At 46.8% G+C, this 23,931-nt stretch overlaps 1 protein-coding gene across 2 annotated transcripts in view; it reads right to left on the bottom strand.

Moving 5' to 3' along the window:
* The window catches only part of PDCD2L (programmed cell death 2 like), a 51,740-nt gene that overhangs the window by 12,007 nt on the left and 15,802 nt on the right, over nt 1-23,931 (bottom strand). For both annotated transcript variants that reach the window (XM_030192742.1, XM_030192741.1), the window contains exons 2-7: nt 17,540-17,733; nt 14,167-14,330; nt 13,025-13,094; nt 11,918-12,288; nt 1,949-2,059; nt 519-670 (exon numbers count right to left, since the gene is read on the bottom strand). In XM_030192742.1, coding sequence (XP_030048602.1) covers nt 519-670; nt 1,949-2,059; nt 11,918-12,288; nt 13,025-13,094; nt 14,167-14,330; nt 17,540-17,662 — 991 coding nt within the window. In that variant the 5' untranslated portion in view covers nt 17,663-17,733. The remainder of the gene's footprint in view (nt 1-518; nt 671-1,948; nt 2,060-11,917; nt 12,289-13,024; nt 13,095-14,166; nt 14,331-17,539; nt 17,734-23,931) is intronic.

Genomic DNA, 23,931 nt, shown 5'->3' with positions numbered 1-23,931 from the left:
AAAGGCATTAGGCTATGGTTGCTAGGAGTAGGTGTGTTACCCATAGGAAGGGGTTAAAATTAAAACTGTAGCTGCTGGGGGGCAGGTGGGCATTGCAGAAAGGCTAAGACTACAGCTTTTAGGAGTAGGTAGGTGGGTGCATTACTCCAACCATTTACAATCTCCCTTAATTTTCCCTCGTTGCCCCAGAAACCATAGCCCTAAAGCCTCTCTCCCCTCACCAGATGTGCTGTAGACGGGTGACCGATGAGGAGAGCAGTAGATTCTTATCCACTCCTTCCCTGCTACTGTAATAACTTACTGTGCATCACCTTGAGCATAGGGAAATTTAAAAAAATAAATAAAATTACATGCATTCCAAATCTGGCTCCTAGATCTTAAGAAACTTTGTCAAGCCCTGCTATAAGCCACTGTGTTACTTACTGACGTCCCCAGGCTCATCAAGACTCAAAATAAATGGCTGAACTACATGAATACAAGATATTATGCAATAATTTCAAAACAAAAAGGCCCAGTACCTGTATCAACACCCTTAATTATGCTGACCAGGGCCGGCATAAGCTGAAACTCAAAGATTCTTCTGCTTTCACAGCTACTGCACGCTGGCACCAATTTATTATTGCTGAGTGGCGAGGAGGTTATAAATAAAGGCTGACCGTTCCAAGAATACCTCAGAGACAAAAATCAAAGAATGTGTTAACATGAACCAATGCCAAACTGGTTAAAAGCAGTTAGATCACAAAGGAATGGCTATATTAGTTTATAAGAAAAAGAACAAACAGGTATACTGGAGCTTGGGGAACACAGTGGGGATGAATATTTTGATAGTGTTTCCCCTTTGTTAGGTCTTACCTGCTAATTTTCTTTCCTTTACTCCCTCCAGACACATGGGTATATGCATTCCTGCCAGTATCTGGAGACTGAGAACCACTGTCTTATAATGTAACCTTATAAGAATCGTGTGCAACCCACATCCAGCCAGTATTTCAGGCAGCGGCGTACCAAGGGCGGGACGGTGGGGGCGCAGAGAGCAGTCGCGTGCCTGTCGGCTCCGCTGGTTCCCTGCTCCCTCTGCCCCGGAACAGGTTACTTCCTGTTCCGGGGCAGAGGGAGCAGGGAGCCGCGCGGCTGCTCCCAGCAGCTAAAAATGCACCGGGGGGTGGGGGGGGGGGGGGGGGGGGGGGGGGGGTGGGGTTGATGTGCCGGGGGGGGGGGGGGGGTGCGCATCGGCGATTCGCCTCAGGTGGCAGCTGACCTAGGATCGTCACTGATTTCAGGGCATTCCAAACTGTAGGTTGTGATCGTGCAACAAGGTCAAATCCCCTTCCCTCTGTCCCCCCTCCCCCAAGTCTGGACCCCCCCCCCCCCCCACACCTTGGAAAAAGGACCATTCCATCCCAGCAAGCCTCCCTGGATCTACCTTAACAGGCCTGGTGGTGTAGTACTAGTCGAGAGTGAAGCCCACTCGCTCCTGCCCCTAGTGGTTTCTGCCCAACCACCACTAGACCACCGTGGGGAGGGGGGCAGAGGGATCTCTTCGCATGGTGGAAGATTCAGGAAGGGGTGGTCCATCTTATCTTAGGGGGAGTGACATGAGGGAAGGAAACTGGACCTTGTGGGGGGGGGGGGGGGGGGGGGAGTGGATGAAAAATCCTCTACATGGGTTAGTGTCGGCCGAGACCAGATAACTTCCTGTGGCCAGGACATGTCCCATGACAAGCAGATGTTCAATGCCTGTGCCCCGATATGGCTCGACGTTGAATATCAGTAGCTTACTTAGCCAACAATGGCCAGCATTAAAAAAAAAAAAAAAAAAAAGAACCACTGACCACATCCAGCTAAATATAGAGCAGTGGGATTTCTTTTCTGTTATTCACTGCCTTTTTCTTAGTCACTGCTTACAGAGAAATTAATCAGCCAGACGCTACTGGTATCGTTAGCAACCTACCTTAGAATCTGCTGACTGCAGGAGGAAATTCTTTTCATGAATTTGTGGAAGACTTGATCTCTGTTCCCTACACACTTTTCATATCTCTCATCCTCACCTTTACCTGCAAAACTGGGCATAAAGAAAACAATAGCATACTGGAATTGTATATAAGATTATGAACAACCGGATAAAAAAATAAGCATTTCATTTTACCACACTAAGGGCCCCAGTGCTAGCGTCGGCGTATTCTTTACACGTGCGCCGAGGCCCCCTTTTACCACAGCTGGTAAAATGGAAGTCTCACCTTCCTGCAGGAAATGGCCGGGCAGCAAGTAAAGCGCATGCCGCACGGCCATTTGGGGGAGGGGGGGGGGGAGAAGCCCTTAACACCATCCACTGAGGTTACGTTAAGGGCTCCCGCGTTAACCGGGCAGCGCGCAGCACTGCTCGATTAAAGCTGGGTACACTCCGGAGCTACAAAAATAAATACATTTTTGTAGAGCCGGAAATCATGGCGCACTGGGGGGGGGGGGGGGGGGGGGACTTACCGCCGGGCTGCTGCGGTAGCCCTGGAGAGCAAGCGGTAAAAAGCCCGCGTTGGGCTTAGTAAAAAGGAGCCCTAAGTTTAGGCTTCTGAAATCTTTCCTGGGGTTCCCCAATAACCAGTTTGGATTACAGGACATTCACAGTACAATGACTGTACAATAAATCAATTTGCATACAGTGGAAACCAGTACAGGTTAAAATGCAGTTTGGGGATATAGTTCACAGTACTGCTCATTCAGGGCTTGCAATATTAAAAAAAAAAAAAAAAAATTTTGTACCTGAGGCAACAGAGGGTTAAATGACTTGCCTAGATGACAAAAGCAGAGCTGGTGCAAATGGGAATGGCGGAGCAAAGAAAACCACCCCAAAAGGGGCGGAGGTACACTGGTTCATACTGTAAGGAGGAGGTAGAGGGAAAGCAGAGAAGAGCTGACAGGGGCAGTCAGCCAAGAAATGAAGAGCACTCTCTGCCGGGAAAAGGGGGTAGGAGGTTGGTAAGAAAGGAAGAGAACTACAGAACCCAGCAGCACTTGCAAGGGAGGAGGGAACATGAGAGACAGCACTCCAACTCCCAGCAGGCAGAGAAGTCAGGAGGTGATTGGGAGATGGAGGATAATCAAGTGGAGGAGCAGCACCTGGGAGAGAGGGTGGGGGAAGACTCCATGGAGTGGGAGGAGATTGATCTGGAGGAGAACAGTGAAAATACCAGGAAAGAGACTGAACAAGAGCAAATGGAGTTCTTCTGCTCAGGACAAAGGGTAATTACCTGAAGAAGGTCAGTCTGGACATTTGGTGGGAGGTTGTCAGAGTGTTGGTGTCTGACAAGCGAGGGTGGAGAAAATGCCTCTATCTCCTTGGCAGTAGGAGAAAGGGAGTAGAGGAATTGACTGATTCAAAGGTATTTCAAGTTGTTGTGAAGTTTCAAGACTGAACTGTTCTGAACTTTTGGGGATTGTTGGGTGGGGGAAGAAGGGAAGCCAGGGGCACAGAGACCAGCAGCTGTAGTCAGTGGACCTGCTGTTTTCTCGCTGGTTGTACTCTGAATAAAGCACTCTACTGAATAAATAGTACTGTGAATTACTTTTTGCAAGTGAGCAGGAACAGTTCCGCTTAGGAGATGGATTAGCCCCAATTGTGTGGGCGAAGAAGGACAGCTCGGAGAGGTGCTAAGTTGTGCGCAGACCACACGGAGGGGTGTTGAGCGGAGAGCGGACAGCACGGAGAGGTGTCGAAACAAGAGCGGACAGCACGGAGGGGTGCTTGCTGACATTTGGTGGCAGTGGTGGGATTTGACCGAACTACCTGGTTCTCCAAGAGAGAGAGGAGCAAGGCGCAAAATCCTGGGCTATCCGGTGAGCATATAGCAGGGCCGGAAGGGGATTTTTGTGGATGCATGTGTGGGGCCGCAGGGTGGCAAGCCTATAAAAGCAGCTGCACTTGGAGGTTGTTTTCTTTTGTGTCGTCTAGGAGAGAAGAAGACCGGGTGTAATGGATCCAAAGGAGATGTTTTCCTTCATGGCCCATCAGTTCCAAAAACAACAGGAACTGGCGCACAAACTGATGGAGGACTCCTTGGCCGCGTCGAGGGCCCAGCAACAGCCACTTCTGGAACTGTGTCAGGAGTTGTTGAAAGGAGGAGCACGGGTACAGCCTGGGTCGACAGTGCCAGAGGGAACTGCAACTGGAGGAGGACCGTTGCCCGGAGGCCTGATGGGGATGAACTGGTTACCCTGGGGTAAGCTGTCCGATAAGGACGACATTGAGGATTACCTGGGGGCATTTGAACGGGTAGCGGTTGCTGCAGCCTGGCCAGGGGAGCAATGGACTATGAGACTGGCCCCGGCGTTATCCGGGGAGGCACTGGCAGCTTTTCGCAGTCTCCCTGCTGTGGAGATTGCAGACTATGCTAAACTTAAACGGGCTATTCTGGACAGGTATGGGCTAAGTAAGCAGTCCTACCGAAGGAAATTTAGGGAATGGAGGTGGGCAGAAGGGGAGACGCCCAGGGCTTTGGCCCAGAAATTACTGGATTTAGCCACCAAGTGGTTAGAACCAGAAAAAAACTCAGTGACACAAGTAATGTTAGAGCTGGTGTTGGAGCAGTTTCTGGAGGCCTTACCGGAAGAATTAAAAAGGGATTTGATTAGGCGGGGCTGTGGGTCCTTGGATGAAGCTGTTAAAAGTATGGAATGCTTTCTAGAGTCCCAGCATGTGGGTGGGGGAGGGGTGCGGGCGGGGAAGGGAATATATATGACAGGGTCTAAGCCTCTTCAGGCAAGGAGTGAACCGGCTGGGAAGGGAGAAAGGGGAGTGGGGGTCTCGGGATATGCTGGGGATCGTATTTGCTATAGGTGTGGGCATAAAGGGCACTTAAGGAAAGATTGTAGGGCCAAGGAGGGCTTTACTTCTCACTCTTATAAGCAGGTGTCCCATCCCTTTACCCAGGTCGTGGAGGTGGGGGGGGTGAAAGTGGAGGCCCTATTAGACTCGGGAGCTGACCAATCTATGCTTTCGAGGAGTTTATGGTCCCGTATAAGTAAGGGAAAGAATGATCAGGGAGGGTCTAGTCATGGTGAGGTAGCTATTCAATGCATTCATGGGGCTAGTACCAGATATCCTTTACATTGGGTGACCGTAAAAGGGCCTATGGGGGCACACCGGATATTAGTAGCGGTGTTGTCTCGGCTGCCTCAGGACCTGATACTGGGGAGGGATTGGGCTCCGTTTTCCCCAATATGTGAAGGGGGGAAAAGCCTTTGTAACTACCCGGGCTCAGGGTCAGTCACAACAGGAGGGTGGGGAGGTTCTTCCTTTGGAGCAGGTTTTTCCCTTTCATCCTGAGATTTTTGGTACTCCGGGGAAGAGTAGGAAAGGGGGCCGGCAAAATAAAGGAGCTCAATGGAAAAGAAGTCAGGCCATGATAGAGGTCGAGGGGGAAGGAGATTTCCCAAGAGACCTGGGGCAGCTCATAGAGCAGTTTCCCTCTTTTCAGAGGGAGCAGGAAGCGGACGGTACCTTGCAGTACGCCTGGAGTAGGGCCCGAGAAGGGGAGGGGGGCTCTTCCCCGCATTTTAGGGTGGAGAAGGGGCTGCTATTCAGACTGAACTCGGTAATAGGGAAAGGGTGGCAGAAACAGTTGGTGATACCAAAGGGATTTCGAAGCCTGATCATGAGATTAGCGCATGATCACCCGCTGGGGGGACATAAGGCGACACAGGGTACCCTGGACCAAGTTTTGCAGAGGTTTTATTGGCCAGGGGTTTATAAAGAAGTGGAAGGGTATTGCAATTCCTGTGGGCTCTGCCAGAAGGTAGCTGAGAGGGGGCCAGAGCGGGCGCCTTTATGTCCCTTGCCTCGTATTGGGGTTCCGCTAGGCCGCCTGGCTATGGATATTGTAGGACCGCTCCCCAAGTCACGGAGGGGGTTTTGTGTATATTTTGGTGGTGTTAGATATGGCCACCCGTTTCCCGTGGGCGGTGCCCCTGCGTACAGTGTCAGCTAAGGTGATTGCCGCTGAGCTGATTCACATTTTTTGTACGGTGGGGTTTCCCCGGGAAGTACTTACTGATAGAGGCACTAATTTTCTCTCCCGTACATTGGCTCAAGTATGGGAGGCGTTTGGTATTGCACACATCCGTACCGCAGCTTACCATCCTCAGACCAATGGTCTGGTAGAGAGATTTAATAAGACTCTTAAGACTCTCTTGCGTAGAGGGTTGGGTAGCTGTATGGATGAGTGGGATCGCCTCTTGCCGTTTGTCTTATACACCTGTAGGGAGAGTGTGCAGGCTTCCTTAGGAGTGTCTCCGTTTGAATTAATGTATGGGAGGGGTCCGCGGGGAATTTTAGATATCCTGAGGGAACAATGGGTGCCACCGGATAGAGGAGACTGTACAGTGGTCTCTTATCTGTTTGACCTGAAGGGTAGGTTACGACGGTTGGGGGGCTATGCTCGGGATAGATTGGGTAAAGTCAACAATATCAGAAATCATATTATGATCGGGGAGTGAAAGAGCGAGAGTTTGCAGAAGGGGAGAAAGTCATAATTATGATAGCAGATGGCCCGCACAAATTTGAAAGTCGGTGGAGGGGACCGGTGGTGATTACTAAGAAATTGGGGCCAGTTACGTATGAGGTGAGGAATAAGAGGGGGAGAAAGCAAACATATCATGTGAATGTGTTAAAGTTGTGGAGGGAAAGGAAGGTGCTGTGGGGCGGGACTAAGGCGATGGAGGAGGAGGATCTGGGGCCTCAGATCGCGGACATCTTTAAGTCCCTGAAGCCCCACATTGCAGGGGAGTTGAATAAAGGTCAGCAGCAGGAACTTGGGGCCCTACTAGAAGAGTTCCAGGATGTACTTACTCCATGTCCGGGGGAGACACATTTGAGCATGCATGAGATTGTTACAGATCAGGGCCGGGTGGTTAGGCAAAGACCTTATAGGCTGTCCCCAGTGAAACAACAGGAGGTGATTAGACAGGTGAAGGAAATGCTGGAGTATGGTATTATTGAGGAATCATATAGCCCTTGGTCTAGTCCAGTGGTGCTGGTGCCTAAGAAAGATGATACCTGGCGGTTTTGTATTGATTTCCGCCAGGTTAATGCCCTCTCCTCTCCCGATGCCTATCCTATGCCTCGTATTGAGGATTTATTAGATAGGTTGGGGTCGGCCCAGTATCTTTCTACGCTGGACTTGACCAAGGGATATTGGCAGATTCCTTTATCTGCGGAGGCTAAGCCCAAGACGGCCTTTTCTACTCCCTTGGGGCTCTTTCAATTTAAGAGGATGCCGTTTGGCTTGAACTCCGCAGCGGCGTCCTGTCAGCGCCTGCTGGATAGGGTCTTACGGCCTCATCAGAGTTATGCTGCGGCTTATCTGGATGACGTCATTATCCATAGTGAGGACTGGGTTACACACATGAGGCAGGTCAGGAAGGTGTTAACAGCTTTCCGGGAGGCAGGTCTCACTCTTAATCCCCAAAAATGTCACTTCGCCAGGCAGGAGGTTAAATATCTGGGCTATAAGGTGGGGGGTGGGCAGGTAAAACCCTTGTTGGATAAAGTACAAAGTATTAGGGAGTTTGCTTATCCAGCGACAAAAAAAAGGCTGCGGAGTTTCCTTGGGCTAGTCGGGTACTACCGCAGGTTCATTCCCCATTTTGCCTCACAGGCGGAACCCTTAACAAATATGTTAAAAGGGAATCGACCGAACCAGTTGAGATGGGGGGAGGAGGAGAAGGAAGCCTTTCAATGTTTGCGTTTAGCGCTATGTGAGGATCCGGTGCTGAAGGCAGTTGAATGGGACAAACCCTTTGTGCTGCAAACGGATGCGTCGGGGGTGGGCTTGGGGGCAGTTCTTTCTCAGATTCATGATGGGGAGGAGCATCCGGTGTTATATTTGAGCCGTAAACTCCTTCCTCATGAAAAAGGCTATGCCACAATTGAGAAGGAGTGTCTGGCTATTAAGTGGGCCACCCAAATGTGTCAATACTATTTAGAGGGACGGCCCTTTAGACTCATTACAGATCATGCCCCCTTGAAATGGTTAATGCATATGAAAAGCGCTAATGCCAGACTTATGAGGTGGTATCTGTCCTTACAACCCTTTCAGTTCCGGGTGGAGCATCGGGCAGGGAAACTATTGGGGAATGTTGATATTTTGTCCCGAATGGCTGGTCAGGAGGTTGAAGTAGTTAAACCCCGGAAGGGAAAAAGGTTCTTAAGCGGGGGGGTATGTAAGGAGGAGGTAGAGGGAAAGCAGAGAAGAGCTGACAGGGGCAGTCAGCCAAGAAATGAAGAGCACTCTCTGCCGGGAAAAGGGGGTAGGAGGTTGGTAAGAAAGGAAGAGAACTACAGAACCCAGCAGCACTTGCAAGGGAGGAGGGAACATGAGAGACAGCACTCCAACTCCCAGCAGGCAGAGAAGTCAGGAGGTGATTGGGAGATGGAGGATAATCAAGTGGAGGAGCAGCACCTGGGAGAGAGGGTGGGGGAAGACTCCATGGAGTGGGAGGAGATTGATCTGGAGGAGAACAGTGAAAATACCAGGAAAGAGACTGAACAAGAGCAAATGGAGTTCTTCTGCTCAGGACAAAGGGTAATTACCTGAAGAAGGTCAGTCTGGACATTTGGTGGGAGGTTGTCAGAGTGTTGGTGTCTGACAAGCGAGGGTGGAGAAAATGCCTCTATCTCCTTGGCAGTAGGAGAAAGGGAGTAGAGGAATTGACTGATTCAAAGGTATTTCAAGTTGTTGTGAAGTTTCAAGACTGAACTGTTCTGAACTTTTGGGGATTGTTGGGTGGGGGAAGAAGGGAAGCCAGGGGCACAGAGACCAGCAGCTGTAGTCAGTGGACCTGCTGTTTTCCTCGCTGGTTGTACTCTGAATAAAGCACTCTACTGAATAAATAGTACTGTGAATTACTTTTGCAAGTGAGCAGGAACAGTTCCGCTTAGGAGATGGATTAGCCCCAATTGTGTGGGCGAAGAAGGACAGCTCGGAGAGGTGCTAAGTTGTGCGCAGACCACACGGAGGGGTGTTGAGCGGAGAGCGGACAGCACGGAGAGGTGTCGAAACAAGAGCGGACAGCACGGAGGGGTGCTTGCTGACAATACGTAAAAGGTTGCAGAAGCAAGACGTGGGAAAGGTAGGCTCTTCTAAAAACCGGAGGAGACGTCTATAAAGGAACAATTCTTTATTGCAAGCGAAGTGACAACGACTCAACACAGCTGTGTTTCGGCGCTAGCTCGTGCCTCCTTCAGGAGTCGCTGATTGTGTAAAGTTGATAGTTTGTTACAAAAAAAGCTTTCATGTAAAGATATAAAACTTCCACTGAACAGAGAAGAGCATCTTAGTGTAGCAATAGCTTCAATGAAGCTATTGCTACACTACGGTGTTCTGACAGTGGAAGTTTATACCTTATATAAAGGTTGATGATACGTTGAAACCCTCTGCTCAGTGTGCTGCTGCGGCTAAGAAAGCAAATAGAATGTTAGGTATTATTAGGAAAGGAATGGAAAACAAAAATGAGGATGTTATAATGCCCTTGTATCGCTCCATGGTGCGACCGCACCTCGAATATTGTGTTCAATTCTGGTCGCCGCATCTCAAAAAAGATATAGTGGAATTAGAAAAGGTGCAGAGAAGGGTGACAAAAACGATAAAGGGGATGGGACGACTTCCCTTTTAGGAAAGGCCGAAGCGGCTAGGGCTATTCAGCTTGGAGAAAAAGCGGCTGAGGGGAGAAATGATAGAGGTATATAAAATAATAAGTGGAGTTGAACGGGTAGATATGAAGGAGTGGCCTAGTGATTAGGGTGGTGGACTTTGGTCCTGGGGAACTGAGTTCGATTCCCGGCACAGGCAGCTCCTTGTGACTGTGGGCAAGTCACTTAACCCTCCATTGCCCGCCGCATTGAGCCTGCCATGAGTGGGAAAGTGTGGGGTACAAATGTAACAAAAATAAAATAAAAAATACTAGGACTAGGGGGCATGCGATGAAGCTACAATGTAGTAAATTTAAAACAAATTGGAGAAAATATCTCTTCACCCAACGCATATTTAAACTCTGGAATTCACTGCCGGAGAACACGGTTAGCTTGGCAGAATTTAAAAAGGGGTTAGATGGTTTCCTAAAGGAAAAGTCCATAGACCGTTATTAAATGGACTTGGGGAAAATCTACTATTTCTGGGATAAGCAGTATAGAATGTTTTGTACTTTTTTGGGATCTTGCCAGGTTTTTGTGACCTGGATTGGCCACTGTTGGAAACAGGATGCTTGGCTCGATGGACCTTTGGTCTTTCTCAGTACGGCAACACTTATGTACTTAGGATTTTGAATGGAATCTTACTACTCTTTAGGGTTCTAAATGGAATGTTGCTATACACTTTGAAATTCTGCATGGAATCTTGTTATTCTTTAGAATTCTAGAATCTTGCTACTCTTTGGGGTTCTACATGGAATGTTGCTACTCTTTGGATTTCTGCCAGATACTTGTGACCTGGATTGGCCACTATTGGAAACAGGATGCTGGGCTCGATGGACCCTTGGTCTGTCCCAGTATGTCAATACTTATGTAGGCGCAGCAATTCAGTCACCACTTGTATTCTATAGTGCCAGATGCCATTACAGAACAGGCGCTCCCCATGCTGGATCAGGTCACCTACATCTAAGTGCCCTTAGAATTGGCCCTTATTCTCTCCAACTCTACATGAATGAATGCCAAAACCACCAACCTCTATGGTGAGTAAATTAATGGAATACGTCTAAGACAGAGGATAGAGAGGTTTCTGTAATCTGAGAGAGCACAGGAATGTCGCCAAGCAGAATGTGCCTGGCGTAAATCGGGTGAAACACCTTTTTAAAAAATGGAAAAAATTATTTACTATTATAAACATCAGATAAAACTGCTATTTCTGGGATAAGCTGCATAAAACGTATTGAACTTTTTCGGGATCTTGCCAGGTATTTGTAACCTGGATTGGCCACTGTTGGAAACAGGATGCTGGGCTTGATGGACCTTCGGTCTGTCCCAGTGTGGCAATACTTATGTACTTATGTACTTGGGCTTCTGAATGGAACGTTGCTACTCTTTGGGGTTCTACATGGAATCTTGTTACTCTTTAGGATTCCGGAATCTTGCTATTCTTTGCAGTTCTACATAGAATGTTGCTACTCTTTGGGGATCTTGCCAGGTATTTGTGACCTGGATTGGCCACTGTTGGAAACAGGATGCTGGGCTTGATGGACCTTCGGTCTGTCCCAGTGTGGCAATACTTATGTACTTGGGATTCTGAATGGAACGTTGCTACTCTTTGGGGTTCTACATGGAATCTTGTTACTCTTTAGGATTCCGGAATCTTGCTATTCTTTGCAGTTCTACATAGAATGTTGCTACTCTTTGGGGATCTTGCCAGGTATTTGTGACCTGGATTGGCCACTGTTGGAAACAGGATGCTGGGCTTGATGGACCTTCGGTCTGTCCCAGTGTGGCAATACTTATGTACTTGGGATTCTGAATGGAACGTTGCTACTCTTTGGGGTTCTACATGGAATCTTGTTACTCTTTAGGATTCCGGAATCTTGCTATTCTTTGCAGTTCTACATAGAATCTTGCTACTTTTTGGGGTTCTACATGGAATGTTGCTACTATTTGGGTTTCTGCCAGTCACTCGTGACCTGGATTGGCCACTGTTGGAAACAGGATGCTGGGCTTGATGGACCTTCGGTCTGTCCCAGTGTGGCAATACTTATGTACTTCTTACAATTCCTCCCAGTTTTAATCCGTCTTTACATATCATATCATTGGGATGAATTATTCCCAAGCATCTTGATCATCCAAATGACGACGGCTAGCAATTTCTTTTTCAGGATACCCCTTAGGAATAATGAAATCAAATTATAGGTAAACTTAAAACTGGTTTTAACGAACACCCATTCTTACCTTTCTGACATCATCTCTTCTAAATTAATGCCTTCCCTCTGTTGATATTCTTTCAGAAGTTTCTGTGCATGATCAGCGTCGGTGCAGTCGGTGTATTCTTCCTCCTCAATAACACTGATGTAATAAGGCTGAAGTAGAGGAACCGGGCTTGTCATGATTAGCCGTCCTTCTATTGGTTTATGACTACCTAAGGTTTCATCCAGGGCCAGTCCCTGAAACTGAGCTGTACACTCCATGTCAACACATACATTAGAGCTGTTCGTTCTATTTAAGTCTGGTAGATGACCACACATGCTTCCTGTTAGTTCATCTTCATCTTTTCCCCAGTCATCTGCTTCTTCATACCAGTCCGTAGTTTTAAGTTTAGCCTCCTGGTTCAAGGAATTAAAAAAAAAGTATAGTATTGTTTGAGGTGGTAACAGCCTTCTCAAGATGAACTTCCACTCAATGGATGTCACATTTATTTATTTACTAGTAAAAAAGGCCCGTTTCTTAAGGCAAGGAAACAGGCGCTAGCAAGGCAATCCTCCACCCTCCCTCACTGTGTCGCTCTGTCCCCTCCCAGCCTCCCTGGCCTGCCACCCACCCAGTTCAAGGCCCCCTCACGCCCCTCTCACCGAGTTCCAGACTGTGCCCTCCCTCCGTTTTCAATACCCCCCCCCTCCGCGTTACGGACCCCTGTACCCCCTTCCGCGACCCTGTCGATCCCCCTTCTCGCCGAAAACCGTCCCCCACCGCCGTCGAGTACCTGTGCCGACGGGGGACCCCAACCCCCGTCAGCCGAAGTCCTGCTCTGGCCTTCGCGGCGTTGCTTCCTCAATGATCTTCTGTTCAAGTTTCTGTGCGTGCGTCAGACGCACATACAGGACCTTGAACAGAAGATCACTCAAGGAGGGGGGCCTTGGAGGAGGGAGGGAATTAGACGTGAAAATAGAACAGACCAATACTCACCCGTTTTAACGGGCTTAACGGCTAGTACAAATATAAAACATGTACATAAAATTATATTTCCATTAAGAAAATAAACTAAAGAATGAATATACTTTATTAGTTCTCTTGGCTTGGTTTCTAGTTCTCATTGAAGCATGTGGTGATTGGGCACTTTACCTGCTTTGAAAGGCACGTCTGCACTTCTTTTCCATGTACTTCCAAATATTGAGAGCGTAAAACTTTCCAGCTGTAACACAAGTAGATGAAGATATGGAAAATAAAGTTATCATCCAGGTAGACTTAGGATAGCCACTGTTCATCTCAGGAAATGGAACTATTAGAAATCCGATCTACTTTTTTGGGAATTCTGTTGGGTACTTGAGACGTGGACTGGCAATGGTCAGACAGGATGGATGCCATGATGGACCTTGTTCTGACTCAGCCTGGTTTCCTTATCATAAGGAGTCGAGCCTCCCTGCCCCGGAGAAGCACGAGGGCAGGAATCGCACGCTCCAGATGCTGCTCTCCGGTTCCCACACCGGGAGCAGCGTTTGGCAGATTTGGAAGGGGCTGCCATATGCCCTGCTTGAAAAAGGCAAAAGAGGAATCCTCCCCACCAGCTACAAACAGCTCCCCAGTCCAACTGAAGCAAAATCCCGGTACTGTGAGAGCCTGCACTGAACACACAAATAGTGTGATTTTTATTTTTATTTATTTTTTTTTTTAAATCACAGAAAACAGGAGATTACAACTCACATGTTCCTGCCCAATTCTGACAGGAAAGGAATCAGCGGGAGGGGGGAGAAAGGGAGGGCCCTGGCAGCACCAGGTATCCCTGCTCAGCCTTAGGGAGCCCTCAACCCTGTGGGGTCCTTCTACTCGTCCCAAGGGAATGGGCGAGGAGTCCCAAAATCCAGAACTGCAGAGTTATGACCATCCACCTGCTAGATAGAGAGAATACTGAGGTTTGGCTGGCTACGTATGACCACATATAGAGCCTCAGAAGTTCTCTCTACCTCCACCTGCTGGCAGAGGGACATAACCCACCAGTCTCTGGATTGATCTGTGGGACACTAAGGAAGATGACAAATGACAAACTAAGAACTTTTGAAGACATAAAAGACCAAAGACAACCCTCAAGAAGAGCATTTTTGCAAGCTTGTAAGCTGCACGTGTGCTCTTGAGATACCAGGCGTGTGGCTTGAACAAAGCAAGCAGCAGTTTTGTATAGATATGCTACTGTAGGCGAGGTGTGCAAATGGAACTGTACACATGCAAAATTTTCTCTTTAATCATCCTCAAAAATTAAACCAACATACCTTTCCGATTTTCCCCAGCACTGCTTCCTGCCACATGCAAATACATTAATCACGCGGTGGAATGGAGAACCTTCCAGTGGACAATAGATCTGTACTACATGGACTAAGGCCGAGTTGCAAATTCCACAAGAAGGATAAATCATGGTTACTGAAGGAAAAACGTCCTGAAATAATAAACAAAGGTTTTAATTCCAGTTACATCTTACAGTACAGGGAAGGCTAGAAATTATCAATATGTAATAGAACAAACCCTCAACTTTTATGGTACTGGCTACTCATGCAAATTAGTTAACACTTCTATTAGAACAAAATCTTGAAGTCCAAGTATTATAGCACAACAAATATATTTGGCATGTTTAATGATGAAGTGTTTGTATTTTCCTGAAAACTTGACTGGATCGCGGCCCTCGAGGACAGAGGTTGAACAACCCTGGTCTAAACACTATCCGAGAAATCTGATCTCCATTACGCTAAGTTATGAGAAGAATTCTTCCTCCTCTCTTCCAGTCTCTTGCTTGTATTTCAATGCAAGATCAGTTTGTAATAAATCCTTTAAGGTCTTAATAGGTGACTCACAGTTGGGATTGCAGATAATGACTTCATTCTAATTTCAGATCTTTGTTCCCCCGTTTATAATTTCCAGGATTTCCTCTGGAATCTTTTTTTAAAAAATCGGCATTACATTGGCCACTCTCCAATCTTCTGTTAACCATGTTCGATTTAAGGATAAATTACATATTACAAACAATAGCTCTGCAAGTTCATTTTTCAGTTCTATGAAAACCATCCAGTCCAGGAGATTTGCTACTCTTCAATTTGTAGAACTGCCCCATTACATTCTCCAGGTATAAAGAGAATTCATTCACTTTCTCCGACTCATCAGCTTCGAATACCATTTCTGGCACCGGTATCTCTCCCAACTCTTCCTGATTTTCCACAAGGGAAAACGGAAAAGCCAGCCGTAGTGAGCTTAGAGTCACTTTGAGGCATATTTTCAAAGCACTTAGCCTCTTCCTTACAATCTTTGGTAACAAAAAATTACTGAACTAATTAAGACCCTATCAGAGGCTGCACTCATTCAAGTACAAATTAATGAATATGAAACCTCGGAAGTAAAACGCTTGGATGAAAGAACTAAAAAAAAAAATGGAACTTTTTGGTCAAACTTTGCTTAGAGAAAAGAATTTTACTTTCAGACGGTTGGAATATTTAGAAAATCAATCCAAAAGGCTTAATTTTAGACTAATAAATTTTCCTAGGTCACCATTAATTACACCAATACAGGTAGTAAAGAAATATTGGGTATGTCAGAAAGTTCACGACCACCAATAACTCGAGCATTTTATTTACAATCTGATTCCAAATCGGAATCAGGAAAAGTACAACCTCAGGGTGGTGAAGTGATGGATCTGGCTACTTTTTTGGAATCATCATTAGAGGTTATAACGCAAAGAGTAAGATTATTAGTATCTTTTGCCTTGGAAATGGACAGAGATGCAGTATTGAAGCTTTCCTTGAGACATTTAGATTCAATTTTTGGGGGATGTAAAATGAGAGTTTTTCCAGACTTATCCAGAGAAACACAGAAAAGGCGCAAGGCGTTTCTAGCTTTGCGCCCGAGGACTGTGGCAATAGGAGCAGGTTTTTTAATGAAAATGTCCTTGTATTTGTCGAATTTTTTTTCAATCTAAACAGTTTCAATTTTTTGATCCCAAACAATTAGAAGAATTCTTATTAAGCAAGGAAGAGGTCACTATAGAAGTTTAGTCACAAATGTATTTTATTTTTTATTTTTGTTACATTTGTACCCTGCGCTTTCCCACTCATGGCAGGCTCAATGCGGCTTACATGGGGCAATGGAGGGTTAAGTGACTTGCCCAGAGTCACAAGGAGCTGCCTGTGCCTGAAGTGGGAATCGAAATCAGTTCCTCAGGACCAAAGTCCACCACCCTAACCACTAGGCCACTCCTCCACTGTTGCTACTATTTGAGATTCTACATGGAGTGTTGCTATTCCACTAGCAAGGAAATGGGGTGGAGAGAGCCCAATATCAAGAGATCAGTCACCACATATAAGGGAGCATCTTACCCTTATATGTGGTGACTGATCTCTTGATATTGGGCTCTCTCCACCCCATTTCCTTGTTGTGTTCGATTGCTGTGGAGAGCGTAAACCCCGCTTTGCCTTGCTATTCCACTAGCAACATTCCATGTAGAAGTCGGCCCTTGCAGATCACCAATGTGGCCGCGCAGGCTTCTGCTTCTGTGAGTCTGACGTCCTGCACGTACGTGCAGGACGTCAGACTCACAGAAACAGAAGCCTGCGCAGCCTTCTACATGGAATGTTGCTAGTGGAATAGCAACATTCCATGTAGAATCTCCAATAGTATCTATTTTATTTTTGTTACATTTGTACCCCGCGCTTTCCCACTCATGGCAGGCTCAATGCGGCAGGCAATGGAGGGTTAAGTGACTTGCCCAGAGTCACAAGGAGCTGCCTGTGCCGGGAATCGAACTCAGTTCCTCAGTTCCCCAGGACCAAAGTCCACCACCCTAACCACTAGGCCACTCATCCCGCCCCGGGGATTTATTTGCCAAAAAATATTTTGTGGTCGGTAGTGAAGAAAACTAATAGTAATTACTTACTTAATTCATTGTTTAATTATTATTTCCAAAATTGTGTATTATCACTCATAAATGTGAATTGTTTGTCAAAAGCTTAATAAAGTAAATAAAAAAAAAAAAGAATTCCTTTAATCTGTCCGCTACGACTTTGTCTTCCCTGATTGCCCCTTTTACCCCTCGGTCATCTAGCACTTCAACCGATTCTTTTGCCGGCTTCCTGCTTTTAATATACCTAAAAAAAAATTTTACTATGTGTTTTTGCCTCCAACGCAATCTTTTTTTCGAAGTCCCTCTTAGCCTTCCTTATAAGCGCTTTGCATTTGACTTGCCATTCCTTATGCTGTTTCTTATTATTTTCAGTCGGTTTCTTCTTCCATTTTCTGAAGGATTTTCTTTAAGCTTCTTTTACAAAGCCACGTTAGCGATTCTCGCGCAGCAAATGAGAGGAAGCCCACAGGAATTGAATGGGCCTCCTCTCATTTGCCGCACGGCTTTGTAAAAGAGGTCCTTAACTTGTTAATTTGATCTGTATTAAACTTCAATACGGTTTTAACTTCAATTAATTTGTACTTTTTTTTAGTCATAACTAGCTTCTTTATTGTGATCCGCGTAGACTCAGTTATGGTAAATGCAGAATATAAGCATATATATCGCACTGTATCGAATGTTTCTGGTTTTCTTTGCTGCCCATTTTATCCTTTTACAGCATCGCCACATCTTTACCATAATATGAAAACTCTCTTCCTTACCGGTAGGTGGCCAATTTTGCTCGTATCCCAAGAGAAAGCACTGCCATTACCGATAGGCAAATCTTTCAATCCCAGCAGCACAGACGGCTTTGACAAAGAAGCAGCAGCAGCTGAATCCGCCATCCCTGAATGTGGATCCCGTTTCAATTGTTGATCTTCGAAAGATGGCCAGTGGCTAGCATGTTAAGCTGACACTATGAGACAAAAACACAAGACCTGCCAGGTTATTAGCAAACTAGATTAGATTATATTATAATCTGTTCTTGTATTCCGCTAATACTCAATGAGTTCGACGCAGATCACTACACCAAGAACTAGGTAAAACAACTAGGACCGTACAGAAAACTAACCAAAACTTCTACAAATAAAATCTAGACTAAATCAGTTTAGAAACTACATCTTCAAAAAACCGAGCAGTTTTTTTTAAAAATCATTTTCCAGTTATATTCTGTTCTTAAATTCTCCAATTGTATGTTCCAAGCTTTAGCTGCCTCATAAGAAAAGAGAATTAAATAGTCACTTTGATCTTATAACTTTAGGATAAGATAACTGTGAAATAAAAAGAACCATCTTTAAAAAAAAGAAACTGGCAAAGAAGTGCCAAAGGAAAATGGATTAAACAACAGCAGGAATGTTATTGGTATCAGTGACATTATGGAACAAGACTGAATAGTTACAGTGATGTAAAAATATTTTTTATTTTTTTTTATACTTTGTGTCACGCTGAATAATTTCCGATCTTTAAAAAAAATGTAAATTTTTAAAAAAGGGAACCCAAGTAAACATATAATAGTTTTAAAAATTATTACTTCACTTATTTTACGCCTATGTTTACTAAGTGGCGCTATGGCGCGTTAGCGTTTTTAACATGTGTAAATGGTTTACGAGTGTTAAACGCCAACATGCCCATAGAAATGTGTAGCCGCGTTAGCATTTAACACACCTTAAATTTATAGGCGCGTTAACACGCCTTAGTAAACATACCCCTAAGTAACAAAGGGGCCCCTTTTACTAAAGCTCAGAGCACATGCTAAATGTCCTTTTTTTATACACATGGGCTGTTTTTTTCAACCTGTTCTGCCCCCCCCCCCCCCGTCCCATCTTCAGCTCTGTTCCCCTTCTCCCCCTCCCCAAGTGCCATTCATCTGCTACTCCAGGGCCGGACTTAGGCAGGGGCGACAGGGGTGGTCGCACAGGGCCTCGCGGCGCTCCCCCTCACACCCTGCTGTTGCCATGATCTGACTCTTTCCTCCCCTCCCCAGAAGCGCAGGGTGCCCTCCCGGCACATACCTGAAGCCACCCTGGTGGTCTAGTGGATTTTTCAGGGCAGGAAAGATCCCCAGGCTTTCCTACCCGCTACCGGCGCTGACCCTCTTGCTCCCGCATTGCTCTTTAAAAATGGCTGCAGAGACTTGCGCTGAAGTCTTGCGAAGCCGCCGTTGGAAGTCACGGCTGCAAGAGGGTCAGCGCCGGCAATGCGCAGGAAAGCTTAGCTGATATTGGGTGGCGGGCGGAAGAGGGGTTGGTGGTTGAGAGGCTAGGATGGGGGAGGGCAGACTTATACGGGGTCTGTGCCGGAGCCAGTGATGGGAGGCGGGACTGGTGGTTGGGAGGCGGGAAATACTGCTGGACAGACTTATACGGTCTGTGCCCTGAAAAAGACGGGTACAATTCAAGGTAAGGTATACACATATGAGTTTATCGTGGGCAGACTAGATGGACCGTGCAGGTCTTTTTCTGCCGTCATCTACTATGTTACTATGAAAGACTGAGGATGTTTCCTGCCCAGAAGACTCCACTAGACCACCAGGGTGGCTTCAGGTATGTGCAGGGAGGGCACCCCGCGGCTCGGGGGGGGGGGGGGCAGGGAAGAGGTATGGAATAGATTGATAGGTGGGTGGGAGGGAGGGGAGGACACCTTAAAAAAGAAAAAAAAATCAAGGTAATATCTGTACCATTGGGACTAGTTTTTCATAGGTGGATTAGGACTGCCATGGTGTGGTAAGTTTTCTGTATAGGTTTTAGTGTCTTCTGGCAAGTTTTGTTTTATTTCATAAACTGTCTGGCTCTATTTGAAAGTAGGCTCTGGGGCAAGGGCTGCCTTTGGTGGCCCTTGTCACCAAAAATAAGAATGCTCAGGACTAATGGGCTCCACATCCTGTAGAGTCACCACACAAACAAAAGCCCATCTGATTTAAACAAAGTGTCTACCGGTGGAAGGAGTATTCCTGAGGTGATGGTCACAGTCTGAATAATTTTACTTGCAGTTAAGGCAGGCTGCCTGCTCTGGCCGGTCCCAGGACCTCTGCTACCTCCCGCCTCCTGATGTAACTTCCAGTTTCCTTACAGCTGGGATGCAGCAGAGGCAGCCTGTGTTCAGTGTTGCCAATTCCGTGGTTCGCCTGCGGAATTGGGCTGGTTTCGTGTGACCGCCACGGGGTTTTTTTTTTTTTGAAAGCCGCAGGATATTGGGTGGGTTTTCCCGCGGGGCTTCTATTGGTCCAATTTGAACAATAGAAGCCCCACGGAGGCAGGCTGCAGGCTTCTTTTTAATGCCTGCAGCGTGCTGCGAGCCCCCTTTTGAGGTGTTGGGAGGGACTTGGGAGGACGAGAAATGAGACGACCAGCCTGCCTGGCAGCCGCTGCCTAAGCCTTCCCTGCAGTGCTAGACGGAGACTTTACTTACCACCACCAGCAGCGACCTGGACTCCGGGCAGGGGTCCGGCGGGCTGCAAGGGGACTGTGTAAAGTTGTTTAAAAAAAAAAAAAAAAATCCTTGCATGCTGCCTGCCTGTGCTGCTGGAGCAGAGCGTGAGCTGTTAAAAAACAAAACAAAAACATTTGCTGGCGTGCTGCGGTGAGCCTGAGGGTCGAGGCAGGGGGAGGTGTTAAAAAAAAAGAAGTTTGCTGTGTTTGGTTGACTTGGACGAGTGAGGGACTATTTAAAGAAAAAAAAAGCCTGTGTCTGTGGAAGGACCTGAGCAGTGACAACACAGCACTGTCGCCTGTCCGACACTGACCAGCGCCTAATTTACAACAGTCTGCTCCCCCTGACGTGAAAACCTGGCTACGCCCCTGGTTTGCACTTCTTTGTGTTGCCGCTCCAAATCTATTTAAAAGAACCCCTAAGCTCTTTCTACCTCCTTTCAACCTGGACTCCACCTCAGTAAACTTGCTGCATATCACCACTTTAAGGGGGTCCCACAGCTCATCTGTCACATCACCAGTATCATACTGAACAATTCTGTTATCTGGCTTTTCTCAAACATTTAAAAACTTGGTTTCAAAAATTGTTGGCAAAGTGGTAATTGTTTATTCTTGGTTGTTCTTTTATTGTAAATAAGTGGTCTGTAGGTACTGAGATTAGGTTAGGGTGGGAAGGGCTATATTTAGAGGTGGGGGAGGGGCTGAAAGTTGGTGTCACTAGTGAAAATAGTGCAGACAGCATCTGTTCTGATTGGGTGCATATACATTTATCAAACATTCAGCCCCTCCCCCCACATCTAAATCTTCCCCCCCCCCCCCCCCCCCCCCCAAGTCTAATGCTTACTCCTGAGCTTTTGTTTTGGTGTTTTTTTTTAATAAGCAATGCTCTTGGGACTTTGGTCGCCCAATGCCCATTTTAGATCCCCCCATCACAATTCATTCTTGGTGGTCAAGAATGGCCTGGTGGTTGAATTTATTCCTCCTGCAGAGTGAGGTGATTCGAGATTATTTGTAGTTCAGTGATATTGGTGATGTGACAGATGAGCTGTGGGACCCCCTTAAAGTGGTGATATGCAGCAAGTTTACTGAGGTGGAGTCCAGGTTGAAAGGAGGTAGAAAGAGCTTAGGGGTTCTTTTAAATAGATTTGGAGCGGCAAAACAAGGAAGTGCAAACCAGGGGCGTAGCCAGGTTTTCACGTCAGGGGGAGCAGACTGTTGTAAATTAGGCACTGGTGTGGCCCCACCTAGAGTATTGTGTTCAGTTTTGGAGGCCATATCTTGCAAAGGATGTAAAAAGAATTGAAGCGGTGCAAAGAAAAGCTACGCGAATGGTATGGGATTTGCGTTACAAGACGTATGAGGACAAACTTGCTGAACTAAACATGTATACTCTGGAGGAAAGGAGAAACAGGGGTGATATGATACAGACGTTCAAATATTTGAAAGGTATTAATGAACCTTTTCCAGAGATGGGAAGATGGTAGAACGAGAGGACATGAAATGAGATTGAAGGGGGGCAGACTTAAGAAAAATGTCAGGAAGTATTTTTTCACGGAGAGAGTGGTGGATACTTGGAATGCCCTCCCGCGGGAGGTAGTGGAGATGAAAACGGTAATGGAATTCAAAAGTGTGTGGGATAAACATAAAGGAATCCTGTTCAGAAGGAATGGGTCCTCGGAAGCATAGAGGAGATTGGGTGGCAGAGCCGGTCGGGGGAGGCGGGGCAGACTTCTAAGGTCTGTGCCCTGAAAATGGCAGATACAAATCAAGGTTACAGGGGCGTAGCCAGACTTCGGCGGGAGGGGGGTCCAGAGCCCAAGGTGAGGGGGCACATTTTAGCCCCCCCCCACCAACTTTGACCACCCCCTCCCGCCAGCAATGGTAGCCTCCCGCCACCAACCTGCCACTGCCTACCATTGCTGGCGGGAGACCCCAACCCCCGCCAGCAAAGGTCCTCTTCTTCCTGTGCAAGGCTTCGTTCCGTTTCTGACGTCCTGCATGTTGTGCGTGCAGGACGTCAGAAACAAAATGAAGCCTTGTGCAGGAAGAGGCGGACCTCGGCTGGCGGGGGTCCCCAGCCAGCAAAGGTAGGTGAAAGCGGGTGGGCGGGTCGAGGGGGTTGTCGGCAGGGGGGACCAGGCCCCCGTGGCCCCATGTTGCTACGCCACTGGTAAGGTATACACAAAAAGTAGCACAGATGAGTTTATCTTGTTGGGAGACTGGATGGCCCGTGCAGGTCTTTGTCTGCCGTCATCTACTATATTACTATGAGAAGATCGCCCATCTATATTCAGAACTGTTTCATAATATCTGCTTGTATACTATTACTTTGTTTTATTATCATCATGCTAACCAAGATCCTTCTGTAATACTAAATGTTTCTTTTCTAACATTCTTCCACTATTCATGATGTATTGTAAGCCACTTTGAGCCTGCAAAGAGCTCGAAACCTTGGGGTCATCTTTGACTCTGCTCTCTCCTTCTCTGCTCATATCCAGCAGACTGCCAAGACCTGTCGTTTCTTTCTTTACAACATCCGTAAAATCTGCCCCTTTCTTTCCGAGCACTCTACCAAAACCCTGATCCACACCCTTGTCACCTCTCGTTTAGACTACTGCAATCTGCTTCTTGCTGGCCTCCCACTTAGTCACCTCTCCCCTCTCCAGTCGGTTCAAAACTCTGCTGCCCGTCTCATCTTCCGCCAGGGTCGCTTTACTCATACTACCCCTCTCCTCAAGACCCTTCACTGGCTCCCTATCCGTTTTCGCATCCTGTTCAAACTTCTTCTACTAACCTATAAATGTACTCACTCTGCTGCTCCCCAGTATCTCTCCACACTCGTCCTTCCCTACACCCCTTCCCACTCCGCTCCATGGATAAATCCTTCTTATCTGTTCCCTTCTCCACTACTGCCAACTCCAGACTTCGCGCCTTCTGTCTCGCTGCACCCTACGCCTGGAATAAACTTCCTGAGCCCCTACGTCTTGCCCCATCCTTGGCCACCTTTAAATCTAGACTGAAAGCCCACCTCTTTAACATTGCTTTTGACTCTTAACCACTCGTAACTGAAACAGACTAACTAAATCAGGAGACAAAAGGCAAATTGGTTCCAAAGCAATGCAGCTTTATTGCTAGCAATTGAACAGCACTGAGTTTTCTCTCAGGATACTGTGTGTCAGAAATCATCTGACACTCCCATTTATACTCCCTGCTGGGCCTGCGCATTGGGCCCCTTATACATCACAGTTGACATGCGCAGTACACATTTGTAGTTCTCACAGTATACATTTGTAGTTCACAGTACATACACACGTCATAATACTGAAATGATACTGGCTAGGGAAACGAAACTTAACATCTTGTTCTACACACACACATAATACAATGCTCCTTTCTGGCAGAGGAGATAAGGTTCGCTAGGCTCAGAGATGCAGGATGGGGGTGGCAACACCCTCCCACGCAGTCTATTTATGTGCCGTCTACGTGCAGGCTGACTTCCTGTGTACAAGCCTTGGCAGCTAACTGTTACAAGCGGTTTATCTAATGCACCTGCTTCCTGTCTCACACAGTAAGGCATCAAAGCAGCAAGAGCTGACAAGTTGTGGTTAAGGCACAGTAAATGTTCACTTCATTAAGTATAGAGCATGCCATAAAAAGGCAGAAGCAGAGGTAGTCTGCACAAAGCA

The sequence above is a fragment of the Microcaecilia unicolor genome, chromosome 2 (genome assembly GCF_901765095.1).
Source record: "Microcaecilia unicolor chromosome 2, aMicUni1.1, whole genome shotgun sequence".
NCBI lineage: Eukaryota > Metazoa > Chordata > Amphibia > Gymnophiona > Siphonopidae > Microcaecilia > Microcaecilia unicolor.
Note: the sequence above shows the minus strand (reverse complement) of the source record. Positions and strands in the feature narration are given on the sequence as shown.